Here is a 13,350-nt window from a genome sequence, read left to right as displayed (position 1 = left end):
ACTAAATGCTCACTGTAGCCACACATCCTCCACACGACCTTTAGAAAGTCCACCTGGATTCACATCTTTTTGTCCTCAGCCCATTTCCTCTGACCTTACCCCTACCACCCTCCCTCTCTCACTCACTCTGCTCCAGCCATACTGGCCTCTGAGCTGTTCTCTGAACATGCTAGGTACACTCCTCCCCCAAGGTCTCTGAACTCCATGCTCCTCCCCCAGATAACTGCATGTTTCACTCATCATTGCATTTAAATCCATGCTCTGATGTCACCTTGTGAGGCAGCATCCATCCCCCATCCCAAAACCCCAAAACACACACACACACAGAGTCAGAGCCAGCATTCCCCTGGAATTTTCCCCCATTTTATCACTCTCTGTAGCACTAATCTTTTAACATTCTGTATAATTTATTTGCTAGAATGTAAGCCCCAAAAGGTGGTGATACTGATATATTTCCCCCCATTTTTCCCTTGTATCCCCAGAGTCTCGAATAAGACCTGGTACAAGGTGGAGCCTCAATATGTGTTATTGGGGAAAAAAACTTTCTGGGGGGTAACTTTTACCTTTGTGAAAGAGCATCTTACACGCAAGGTTGCTTCACATTCAGACATATATATGGTATTTCTTCTAATCTTCTAGCATCAGTTCTAAAACCAGAATTCCTTCTCTTTCACATATTTGGGATACACTGCCAGAGCATTCACAGTTAAAAGTCACAAGATTTTCAGCTTGCTAGTTGAGTATTTCCTATGAAAGAATAAAGTCCAAATGCTATAGTTTCACTGACTCACCCTGAACACTTGACATATCTCCGGGGAAGTCAGATGTTTTGTACTAACACATGATCAGCAACCTTAGCCCCCTGTCATTTGCTTTTTGCCTTCATATCTGACAAGGGCCAAAGCTACAGAGAGTGAACTAGACCTTCAACCCAAAAAAAAGTACAGTGATTCTAGTGGGTGAGGAAAAGCCCTAAGATAGATGACTCCCTCCTTCTGCACTTAGTGTATTTCATTAAATACTTTTCATCTCATTTTGCAACCCTGGTGCTCCTAAATTTCCTAAGTGTAGAATTTGCCTACATCTCAGAGTCTGATGAAGATTCGATGCCAATTCAAGGCAAAGGTTTTATAGTATGGATTTTTTTTTGAACCTGCAGAATTTTGATGTGATCAGAAATATTTTAATGATTATTAGAGTTATATTCTATCAGACACCACAAATAAAGTCATTTTGACCTTAGTTGTATCATGTTTGTACTTTTTCTCTAACATTCTATTGAGAGCTGTTACGTGAAGAACGGATTAGTGGCTAAATTTCTATAGTCTCACAGGACACTTTCTTGCAGCCACAGGGAAAAGCTCAACACGTAAATATAATTCCTTTAATGACTCAGTTTATATAAGCAAAGCTCATCATCTTGACTAAACTGAGTCAGTAATTTAATCTTTCAATAATCTGAATTCTTAACTGTACCATAAAACACAGATTCTTTAATATCTTCTCTCAAATCATGACTAAATGCAGCTTTCAATGACCTGCACTGGAATGAGGCTTTAACCATGAAACTGATCTAACAAAACTTGGCTGTTTTTGCTTATCATTATTGTGAAAGATGCATATAAAAGTTAACATTATACAGCCCCTGCCTACACTCAGAGCCCATACCAGCAGGTACATACTGATAAAGCAAGAACAGGAAAAGATCCATAGTGTGGAAATGATTTGTCAGAGAACCATTAAAATCTTCTATTGAGACATGTATTTAAGGGATTAATCAGAAGCAGCACAAGAGAAACACAAAATCTCCATCCAGTACTCACACGTACACAGGATATTTTGGGGAAACAGTATTCTCCTATAGGACAGTGTTAACTAACATATTTATATGTGTATTTATACATGTTTTTGAGTGAATTTGATTCCTTGTATTTGTTGCATCTTTCAACATCTCTTTTTCTCCTCTGCCATGACACTATAAGCTCTTAAGCAAAGGACTGAGTTGGGGTGATTTTATGTCTGCTAGAGTTCTTCCATGTGACTACTGGGAAAGAATTCTGTGCTTGGAAGAAATTGAGTGACAGCTGTCAGCAAACAGAAGTATACAAATAGTGAACAATTACCTAGAACCCTGAGGAAAGTTCTCCAGGACTGAGATAGGTTTAGTGAATTCCTGTTGAAAACTCAAGAGATCCGGTACCCCCCAAAACAGACACTGTGGCTTTCCACTCTGCTCAGTGCTCACCTCAACTAGGCAGTAATGTGCGTGGCTGCAATGTCTCCAGATGCTACGAGATACCTCAAGCTACACACTCGGGGTGCTTCCTCTAGTTTTTCGTACTCTCATTACGAGTAACGCAGTTGCTCAGAATTTGCCTACATCTCAGAGTCTGATGAAGATTCAATGCCAATTCAAGGCAAAGGTTTTATAGTATGGCAGCACATGATTTTAACACAAAATAACAATAATGAAAAGGGAATTAATAATCCTTCTACCTAGGGATTAAGAGGCATATACTCTATCCCCAGATCTGTGAGGAATTTTTGCTCTTCTGCATCCAAGAGTTTCCTCACCAGTTAAGCAGGGGGCTAGATAGATAGTCAATAAGTCCTCACCTAAATCCAAATTTCTATGGGCTTATTTTTTGCAACGATGTCAATATAGGAGCAAGATAAAGTACATCAAAAGGAGATGGAAAGCATCGCTATTATTAAGCCAGAAATATTGTAAGTCATTGACATTATTCATTGCCATTAACACACGGTAGTCAATTCAACAAATGATAAAATGAATGGGGCTTTTTCCAAATGCCTTACATTTAGAAAAAGCACAGTGCCACCTTTAGCTAGTATTTTGTTTTTACACCATCAGTGGTCTTACTAAAAGAATTTGAATTCAAGGATCCAAATTCAGCCATTAAAGCAATTCCTCACTCTAGAGAATAAAAAAAAAAAAAAAGCCAATAAATCCCTGGATGTCAGGCTGTTGTTTTTCATTCATTAAGTATCACAGTTAGTTATCATACTCCAAGAAATCCAATGGTATTGTAAAAATCACACTTCACCTAACTTCAAAAGAAAACAAATTCTACAACTATCACACACTGATGTTTAAAGACCTAAGCAAACACAGGAGAAAAATACTGAATAGCAGAAAGGAAAGATACCTTTGGTCAGGAAGCCAGTTGAAAATTGAAGTCGTTCTCCGAGAACACTGAATATGCCAAACTGATGTAATCCTTAGCAATAGCGCTTTGTCGCAGTTAAGAAGTTCTCTTTCTTTCTAGATAAACCAGCAGTAATTTCGTTGTATTCATTCAAGTCCACATTATCACCATGCAGCCAATTATAAAACTTCCCGGGAATAACCGTTATTGCTTCAAAAGTAAAGTATTTCCTGACTCTGCAATCAGGAAACGCACTGATTGTTCAGGGCTAAAGGACAGACTCTTCAGCTTTCTTTAAAAAGCAGCATTTTAAATTTGAGTACCAACTGTTTTTCTTATGCTGTTTAAATAATCACAAGGGTCCAAGGCTTATTAATTATGAAGGTAGGTGAAATTTAATCTATAATACAATGTCTTCCTTCCTCAAAGAGTTCACTGATAAACAGATGAACTTCAGCAAACACTTAAAAATGAACACAAGAATGAATGTGAGAATAAGCTTCTTAAAACACATTTAAAGCAAAAAAAGAAAACTGAGTAAATTCTTTCACAACTGATACGAGCTTAGCTGCCTGATTCATTATCAATCTTTTAATAATAACTACAGTAGGCACAGCAAGATTTCAAAGCACAAAAAAGAGGGAAAAGGTGTAAAAAGAAAAAAGTTGAGGAAAAATGCTAGGAAACATTTCAAGTAAATGGAAAAAAACCTGCCAAATGAGAAGAACTAATAATTTAAACTAGTCTCAATCAAAGAGAGACAGTAAAGAAATGTATTTGCTTTGGAAGTAATACATGCCATTAGGGGACAGGTAGATTTCCTTTTTGATTCTGTTCTACTTAAGAAGCTACTGAAATCAGTTTAGCATTTTGAGAAAAGACTAATTTGGTTATTAAATGTTATAAATGTCTGTTTGGCTTTTAAAACCTCATCTTCAGCCGATGGAAAGTGATTTTGGAAGATATACACGAGCCATGAAATAGTTCATTTACATCAAGGAAACACTAACCATTACCAGGCAACCCATGAAGATGTTCCAGCTCCAGTTACTCTAGAAGTTCGTTCAGCCTAGGTTGTCATTTTTAAGGTGAGGCTGTCTGACAATCTTAATAAGAAAGAAAACTGATTTTTAAACCATTTTAACTTTTATCCAAAAGAACTTCAGCGATTCTTGGCATTTGGTTGAATACATAAATTATTATTTTAAGGTAAGTTTTGCACAGTAGAAAAGAGGTCTAATTGTCACTAGGTCTAGAGTCACAATCTACTAGAGTAATGCAGTGGTTTTAAAATCACAGAATTTTAAAACTAAAGGCACTTGTATGGAATCACTCGTCCCCACTATCTTGTTTCACAGATGTGGAAACAAACTGTTTCCATCAAAAGTTAAACCAAGAAAGAAGAAAATAATGAGATTACAAGAAATGAGACTATTTGGAGCCAAAGAAAGCAAGAATATCTCTACGCCTTACACTGCAGTCTTACAAGTCACCCGGGTTTCAGTCTTGGGCTTCAGCCAAGACAGCTTCCTCTCAGACTAGGCTTTGGTTCTTAGATATTCTTAGCCACTTTGCTCCATACTCATTTTTGGCTCAGCATTTCTCTAACTGCTGCTTTCCTGATGGCCTCTGAGTTCACTCAAACATCAGAGAGAGAAATTCCTCAGACTTTCTACCAAGATGCCCCTGGGCCCCCAATTCTGCCTCACTGCTCATGTCTTTGAATTCCTTCTCTTGAAAATATGACTTGTGCCTTTATGACTGTTCCAAATTTGAAAAAGTGATCAGATTTAAATATATGAGGGTAACACACAGGAAAAAATCCAGGGGATCATGTGATTTTGATTGATTAAGAGAATGGAAGATACTCAGTAGTGGCTGAGTTTCATACTACAAGGAAATAAGACAGAAAATGGGGTGGGTGAGAAGTTAGATGGCAAAGGATAGGCAAGGACAGTCCTTTTCAAATTCCCTTTCAAAAGGGAAATCATTATTTTGAAAGTGGGTTAGTCCACAGTGTGGCCTATCAGAAAAGTACATAATATGCAGTCAGAGGTCTAGAGTTTAAAGCCCCATTCTTGTATCTATGATTGTCTGTAGAAAAGACACCATATCCTTCTCAGCCTCTGGTTTTTCATCAATAAAATAGGAATTACAATGTTTATTTCAGAGGTAATCTGGGAAAATTCAATTAAATGTGCAAATGTGCCTGACATGGAGCTGGGACAGTGAAAGCATTCAACAACGTTTAATTAAATCTAAAATGTAAGTCTGATTTACAATAGCCAAGACATGGAAGCAACCTAAATGTCCATCAGCAGACGACTGGATAAAGATGTGGTGTTATATATAATGGAATACTACTCAGCCATATAAAGAATGAAATAATGTCATTTGCAGCAACACAGATGAACCTAGAGACTATCATACCCAGTGAAGTAAGTCAGACAAAGGAAAATATCACATGATATAACTTATATATAGAATCTAAAAAAATGACACAAATGAATTTATTTACAAAATAGAAACAGACGCACAGACATAGAAAACAAACTTATGGTTATCAAAAGGGAGTGGGTGGGGGAGGGATAAATTAGGAGTTTGGGATTAGCAGATACAAACTATTAAATATAAAATAGATAAACAACAAGGACCTACTGTATAGCACAGGGATCTATACTCAATATCTTATAATAATCTATAATGAAAAAGATATATGTATGTTTAAATGAATCACTATGCTGTGCACCAGAAACTAACACAACGTTGCAAATCAACTATACTTCAATAAAAAAAAATTAATTAATTAATTAAATGTAAGTCTGATCTGTAAGGAGATGGAGGAAGTGAGAAGTTGCTGCTAAACAAAAAATGTTGCCTTTGTGGAATTTAAATTGTAGTCGGGGGTATAGAATACATAAGTGAAATACAGATGATTGTAGATAATGAAAATTGCCAGTAAGAAAAATAATTCAGGGAGGGGGACAGGAAATTTGGAAGGGGTGTGGAATAGTTGCACTGTTAGAAAAAGGAGTCTCTATAAAATATTTGAGTAAAAACCTGAAGTCAGCAAGAAGGTGAGCCATACAGATATGGAGGGCAGGAACATTCCAGGCAGATAAAACACCAAGTACGATGGAGCAGAAATCTGCCTGGTGTGGTCAGGGAACAGTGAGGAGCCAGTGTGGCTGGATGTGAGAGAGTGAGCAGGAAGAGATGATTGAAGAGGCCATTGAGGGGAACAGAGGGCATCTAAATCATGCAGGGCCTTGAAAGGACTTTGGCTTTTACTCTTGGTGAGACAGAAAGCCATTGTAGAGTGCTGAGTCACTTGTTTGAAAGATCTCTTTGCCTGCTGCATGGAGAATAGATGGCGAGGGTGAGGAGGCAGGAGTCTACTGCACCCAGGATGAGCCACTAGTGGTTCACACAAGAGCAACAGCAAGGGAAGTGGTAAGAAGCTACAGGCTTCTGGATACAATTTTAAAGGCACAGTCAGCATGATCTGTTGATGGCTTGAATGTGGGCTATAAGGGAAGGAGAGGAGGCATGGATGAAGTTTATGGGTTTTGGCCAGAGGAACGAGAAAACTGGAGCTGCAGTCAAACAGGATGAGGCGAGGAGAGGGAGGTGGCTTAAGAGAGTAGGAGCTTAGTTTTGGACTCAATTTTAAGAAGCTTACAGACTTCCAAGGGGTGGTGTCAGCAGGCAGTTGAGTATATGTATCTAGAGTTCAGGGAATACAAAAGAACTGAGAAAGAAAAATTGGAAAGTATTAGCATATAAATGGCATTTAAAGCCATGAGATTAGAAGAGTACATTAAAAAAATGTGAGGACAGATGACATAGAGAGACAGAGCAAGAAAGAGAGAGAGACAGCCAGAGAGAGAAACAGCTCCAGGAACCAAACCCTAGGCATACAAATGCCTACAGTCTGAGTGATGGAGAAATGTGAGCAAAAGAAATTAAACAAGAGTCAGGGGTAAAAACCAGAACAGAATGGTATCCGGAAGCCAAGTATGAAAGGTTTCTAAGGAGGAGGAAGTAAGCACTATGAGGTCATGGGTGACTTTAACGAGAAAAGTTTTAGTGAGGCTTAGGGCAGAAGCCTTCCTGGAGTAGGTTCAAAAGAAAATTTCAGGAACAAAAGCCAAAACGTTAGGTACAGACAACTCTATAGGGCCGAAGCTGGAGGTACAAATGAGTCACAAGTGGGTTATTTCATTTATGGGAAAAATGACAGCTTCCAATAGAGGATAACCAACAGTGAAGGGGAAATTTATGGTGGAGAGAAAGAGAGTAGAATTGCTAGCAATGTCTTTAAGGAGGCAAGAGGGGACAGAATCTAGGGCATGATGGAAGAATTTGAACTGACCGGAGGCATGGACAGTTTATCTCAAAAGGTGCAGATGCAGGAAGACATAGTGGTGGGGGGTTGGAGAATTTTTCCTCTGCCTGCTTTAATTGCCCAGTAAAATACAAAGCATGATCATCAGCTGAGATGAGGATGGAGAAGAAGATCAAATCCAGTATCCATCAGAAAACATTAAATTTAATTCAAAGCTGACTGTTGGCAAAATTGTGAGGTGAAGTTATCTTTAGAACCCTCAGGCTATCCTTTCTGTGCTCTAATGATGTGGAAATGTGACTGCCTACAACCTCTTCAGGGGGAAATTTGCATTTTAACCTAAGGTTAACTTAAAAACTCAAGTATCTTAGGCATCAACCAGTAATTAGAAGAGTGGCTTTGCACCCTGAAATGAAACAGTCTAAAAAAGAAAAATCACATGACACAGCAATAGAAAAATATAGGAAAAGCATTTGATAAAATCCAACACCTATTCATGATTAAAAACTCTCAGCAAACCAGGTATAGAGGATAATTTCTTTAACTATCTAGAAAAATCTATAGCTAACATCATACTTAATGATGAGAAACTCAAAGCTGTCCCACTAAGGTCAAGTACATGACAAGGATGTCTTCTCTCACCATTCTTTTTCAACAGCACACTAAAAGTTCTTGCTAATGCAATAAGGCAAGAAAAGGAAACAAAAAGTAAACAAACTGGAAAGGAAGAAATAATGCTGTCTTTGTTCTGAGATGACACAATTGTCTGTAAAAAATCTGAAATAACTGACAAAAGAAAACTCCTGAAATCAATAAGTGATTATAGCAAAGTTGCACAATGTAAGGTTAACAATACAAAAGTCAATACCACTCTCATTAGCACTCCCCAAAAATGAAACACTTAGGTATAAATCTAGCAAAATAGGTACAAAATCTCTATGAGAAAAACTACAAAAACTAAATAAATGGAGAGACATTCCATGTTCATGAGACTTGATAATGTCCAGACATCAACTTGATCTATAAATTCAATACAACCTCAATTAAATCCCAGCAGGTTATTTTACAGATATTGACAAACATTCTAAGTTTATATGGAGAGGCAAACAACCCAGAATACTCAACACAATATTGAAGGAGAAGAACAAAGTGGGAGAACATAGTACTATAAAGCTATGGAAATCAAAACAGTGTGGTATTGGCCTTTAATGATTAATGAAACAGAATAGCCAGCCAAGAAATAGACCCCCATAAATAGTCAACTGGTCTTTGACAAAGGAGGAAAGACAATACAATGGAGGAAGGATGGTCTCTCCGAATAGTTCCGGAACAACTTGACATCCACGTGCAAAAAAAAAAAAAAAAAAATCTTGACACAGACCTTACACTTCTTATAAAAATTAACTCAAAATCTAGAAAACCCAGATGACCTTGGGTATGGTTATGCCTTTGTAGATAGAATGCCAAAGACACGATCTATGAAAGAAATAATTGATAAGCTGGACTTCATTCAAATTAAAAACTTCTGCCTACAAAAGACAATATCAAGAGAATTAGAGGACAAGGCACAGGCTGGGAGAAACATTTGCCAAAGACACATCTGGTAAAAGCTTGTTATCCAAAATATACAAAGGACCCTTAAAACCCAACAATAACAAAAAATCTGATTAAAACTTGTGCCAAAGACATTAACAGACACCTCCTGAAAGAAGACATTCAGATAGCAAAGAATCATATGAAAAGATGCTTCACATCACATGTCATCAGGGAAATGCAAATGAAAACGAGATACCACTACACGCCTATTAGAATGGCCAAAATCTGGAACACTGACAACACCAAATGGTGATGAGGATGTGGAACCACAGGAACTTTTTCATACATTGCTGGTGGGAATGCAAAATGGTTCAGTCACTTTGGAAGACAGTTTGGTGATCTCTTACAAAGCTGAACATACTCTTACCGTATGACCCAGCAATCTCGCTCCTAGGTATTTACGCAAAGGAGTTGAAAACTTAACCCACACAAAAACTAGCACATGGATATTTTAAGCAGCTTTATTCATAATTACCAAAACTTGGAAGGAAACAAGATGTCCTCCAGTAGTGAAAGAATATACAGTCATACATCCAGACAATAGAATATTAAGCAAGTGCTAAAAAAGACATAAGCTATCATGCCATGAAAAGACATGCAGGAAACTTAAATGCATATGACAAGTGAAAGAAGCCAATCTGAAAAGTCTACATATTCCATGATTCCAATTATAGGACACCTGGAAAAGGCAAAATTATGGGGATAATAAAAAGTTCAGTGGTTGCTGGGATGGGGATAATGGAGACACGGCACAGAGAATTTTAGGACAACGAAAATACTGTGTATAATATTATAATGATGTATATATCATTATAAATTGTGTCCAAATCCAAAATGTACAAACCAAAAAAAAAAAAAAAAAAAAAAATCCCTAAGTTAAACTAGAGACTTTAGCTGATGTGTCAATATAGGCTCATCCTTGGTAACAAATGCACAATTCCGGTGAGCGATGCTGATGACAGAGGAGTCTAAGCATGTGGTGAGGCAGAGGGTATATGGCAAATCTCTGTACCTTCCTCTCTACTTTGTTGTGGACCTCAAACTGCACTAAAAATACAAAATCTTTTGAAAGTATAGTTCAATGCCGCTTGTATTTACTCCCACAAACACTAGAGGGAGCCTTCCCACATGAACTAGTTTACCTAAGCAAAAATAAAATATAAGTTACTGAAAAAATGCCGTTGCTTATAAAATGTCATTACCATTACTCCCATTTTAGTCTTATGACGTTTACCACTGTCAAGTAAATTAACTGGCATTTTAACTGATCAAACAAGTTTGGCAATAAAATGAATAAGTTAATAAAATAGTTTGATTGAAAAAAAATTTATATTAACATCAGCACCTGATCACAATTAATCGTTAGATATTTTCAAACAGGACATGATAAACACCATAAGAAACATATGTCTTGGTCCTTTATTGTGATACAGTTAGTATAAACTCATCTAAACAAAATTCTAGGACTGGGCACTTCAGTAAGGAGTTTTAACTTTAGAAATGTCTCAACTCTTGAGAGGAGAACTTTTTGAGCAACGCTCGGTTGTGAAATGGTCGGGGCCTCGGGAAAAGAGGAAAGGGAGCGCCGGCTAAGCCCAGGGTGACCGGGAGGGAGGTGACAAGCTCAAGCTGAGATCTGTCGATAAGGCTGTAATGTTATCAAAAAGAAAAAAAAAAAAAAATGCCCCGGGGTTTCTCAGAAACCTATTTTCGTCCTGGCCTCCGTATCACTTCAGATATTTATACCACCACAGCAGTGGTGAATGAGCACCTTGCCAATGAGAATAATCTGACATTCTTGAACTTTTATTCAGAGTCATCAGTTACTTGTAAACGTTATCATTAACCCCTCAATGCGCGAAAGTCTCCCCTTTCCAAAGAAAAATAGTCCTAACCGCCTGCTACCCTAGGATATATATATATAAATATATATATTTACATACCTCTCCAAAATTAAAGCTGGAAGGAAAGTCAGTCACAAGTAACCAGATGCCTGATCTCTGACCTGACTTGCTTGTCCCACAGGCACAGGGAACGCGGGGACCCGGCATGGTGACTGCGCACACTGGTGCGCACTTCTGCGCTGCCTCCGCGCGCACGGTGGGGCAAACTGCGGAAAACAACACGACTCATATTGCAGTGTTGCTCCCAATGAAATGAAAAACTTATACAATGAAATTTTGCATCAGGACCTGCCTTTTGGACCCTTGTTCCTTCCTTCTGTTTGCGACTAGGGTGACCATTACCTAGAACAGTTTCTGATCAGAAAAGACTTTTTTTCAGAGCTGATACTGGCTGTTTAAAGATATTCTTCTTTGTTCATTAAATATCAAAGAAATCCCCCCTTCCCCGCCCCACTCCTCTTCTCTTAGGTGGTCTGGCTGAATGGAACCAAGGGAGAGTATGTTATGATTTAGATGATTCAAACAGTCCTATTTTCCTGAAATCTTTGATGGCACAAACCAATGAAAAGCTTGAGCCTTTCTCAGTCCTGGAGAAAGAACACATTCTGACCATGCACCTTGCAGACATCTGACTGGAAACCAGATTAACAAATATTGCCACTCCCAAAGCAATAAAACTGCACCTTTTACGTTTCTGAAATGTCACCAGATTGCTTGAAAGCCACCTGTATGAGTGCACTGTGTCATTGCTAGCTTTTGCCCAGCACAAACCTAGCCCCATTCACCCTTGGACATGACCTGTGGACAGAGATCTCCTCTCCCCATCAACAGAACCCAGTCACATGACAACTTATCTTTCAAAATTTGTTAAGACTTCAAGTAAACTTTGGTAACTCAAAGCCTCACCCCCCAAAACATATTTTTACTCATCAAGTTTCACATATGTCAAACATTTAACTACCAAATTTTAATTCCTTGAAGGAAACTCTCACTTTAGAATTTTAAAAAGAATGTGTGGCACTGAAATATTTTTCATAATAGAGTAGTCTTAATTTTCTAATACCCAATTGCTTCCTCACAGCTATATTAAAAGGATTAATAATTACAGCTATGCTTCAAGGCTGACATTATAATCAACTTGACTGAAGATAAACGAAATGAAGGAAATCTGTTCAGTGGCAACTAATAACTAGCCTGTACAGTGTGATAATGTGGCCAGAATTATTTTCATTAAAATTTTCCACGAGATCTAGCTGAGCTGCATCTTGCAAAAATTCACTTCAAAGTCAGAGAGCAAATTCGAAGCAAACTAGCAGCCCCTGTATGTTTCATACATGAACAGCTTTCAAGGAAGAATAAGATGATTCTTATCATAAATCATTTATGAAGGACTTATCAGCTGAAACAGGCAGTGTTTTATCTAAACAGCACCCACCTTAATTTGGAACAAATGGTTCTAGTGGACACTGCCCATTTTTGCACCCTCCTCCAGTTCCAATCTCTCTACCGCCCACAAAGTAGTCCACAATGGAGGTCATACCATCTCGATGGGACCTGTGACAGACATAGCCGTGGACCTGGGACCCAAGTCAGGTCAACCTGAGTAGCTCCCTAATATTTTTCAAACTGAAGGCGAGACCCAGCTATTTCCCATTGGAGGTCTCAAGCTGTTGAGCAAGTCAGTCTGGTACAACAGATGGCCACATCCCTTCGCTGGAAAAAGCTAGTCTAGAGAAATGCAAAATGAAACCTAGATGAAAATCAAAACTTGGAGAGAAAGAGTCCTGGGGTCTCCGGCTGAAAACATCCTTGAAGGTGTGACTAATGTGCTCTTGGTCTTCCTCAGTTCTGGGATTCTTTCATAGGGGTGGGGGTTTTTACCCTTGCCTCTAAGAGTCCTGACTAGCATAAGTCTATGAGAATATATATTAATATAGATGTCAAAAGTCTGTTAATATTACATAGAACCTGTTGAACCCAGTTGTCAGGAGTGAGTTCATTTGCTATGACTGAAACCCAAAACAGTAACAGTGATTACACAAAACAGAAGTTTATTTCCCTCTCACACAAAAGTCCAGTTGGCAGTGTAGGTCTGTGTTGGTGCTCCACTGTGTCATTAAATATCAAAGACTCTTGCTCCTTCTGTCTCCTTCTTATGCCTGGGAGTCTCCACCCCATTGTCCAAAATAGTGGCAACTGTATTCCAGGCAGCAGGATGTGAAGAAAACGTAAATAAGAGAATAAAAGAGCAAGAGGTATCCACACACACACACACATACAAATAATGGGCTCTCTCTTTCTCAAGGAAGTTGCCCCCTTCAAAAGATCTATTTAC

At 38.3% G+C, this 13,350-nt stretch overlaps 1 protein-coding gene across 5 annotated transcripts in view; it reads right to left on the bottom strand.

The window, feature by feature from the left end:
* TBC1D4 (TBC1 domain family member 4) overlaps positions 1 to 13,350 on the bottom strand; it is a 173,842-nt gene that overhangs the window by 72,551 nt on the left and 87,941 nt on the right. The window contains exon 2 of one of the 5 annotated variants that reach the window (XM_014568298.2): positions 11,117 to 11,120. The exons of 3 other annotated variants lie outside the window; for them this stretch is intronic. Coding sequence is in view for 1 of the 2 variants with exons in the window: in XM_032496870.1 (XP_032352761.1) it covers positions 11,055 to 11,162 (108 nt within the window). In the remaining variant the exon portion in view is untranslated. Of the gene's footprint in view, positions 1 to 11,054; positions 11,178 to 13,350 lie in introns of those variants that run through there. One more of the 5 variants, XM_032496870.1, reaches the window with a different exon arrangement.

Source organism: Camelus ferus, chromosome 14 (assembly GCF_009834535.1).
Source record: "Camelus ferus isolate YT-003-E chromosome 14, BCGSAC_Cfer_1.0, whole genome shotgun sequence".
Taxonomy (NCBI): Eukaryota; Metazoa; Chordata; class Mammalia; order Artiodactyla; family Camelidae; genus Camelus; species Camelus ferus.
The sequence above is the reverse complement of the archived record's forward strand: the minus strand, read 5'-3'. Positions and strand labels throughout refer to the sequence as shown.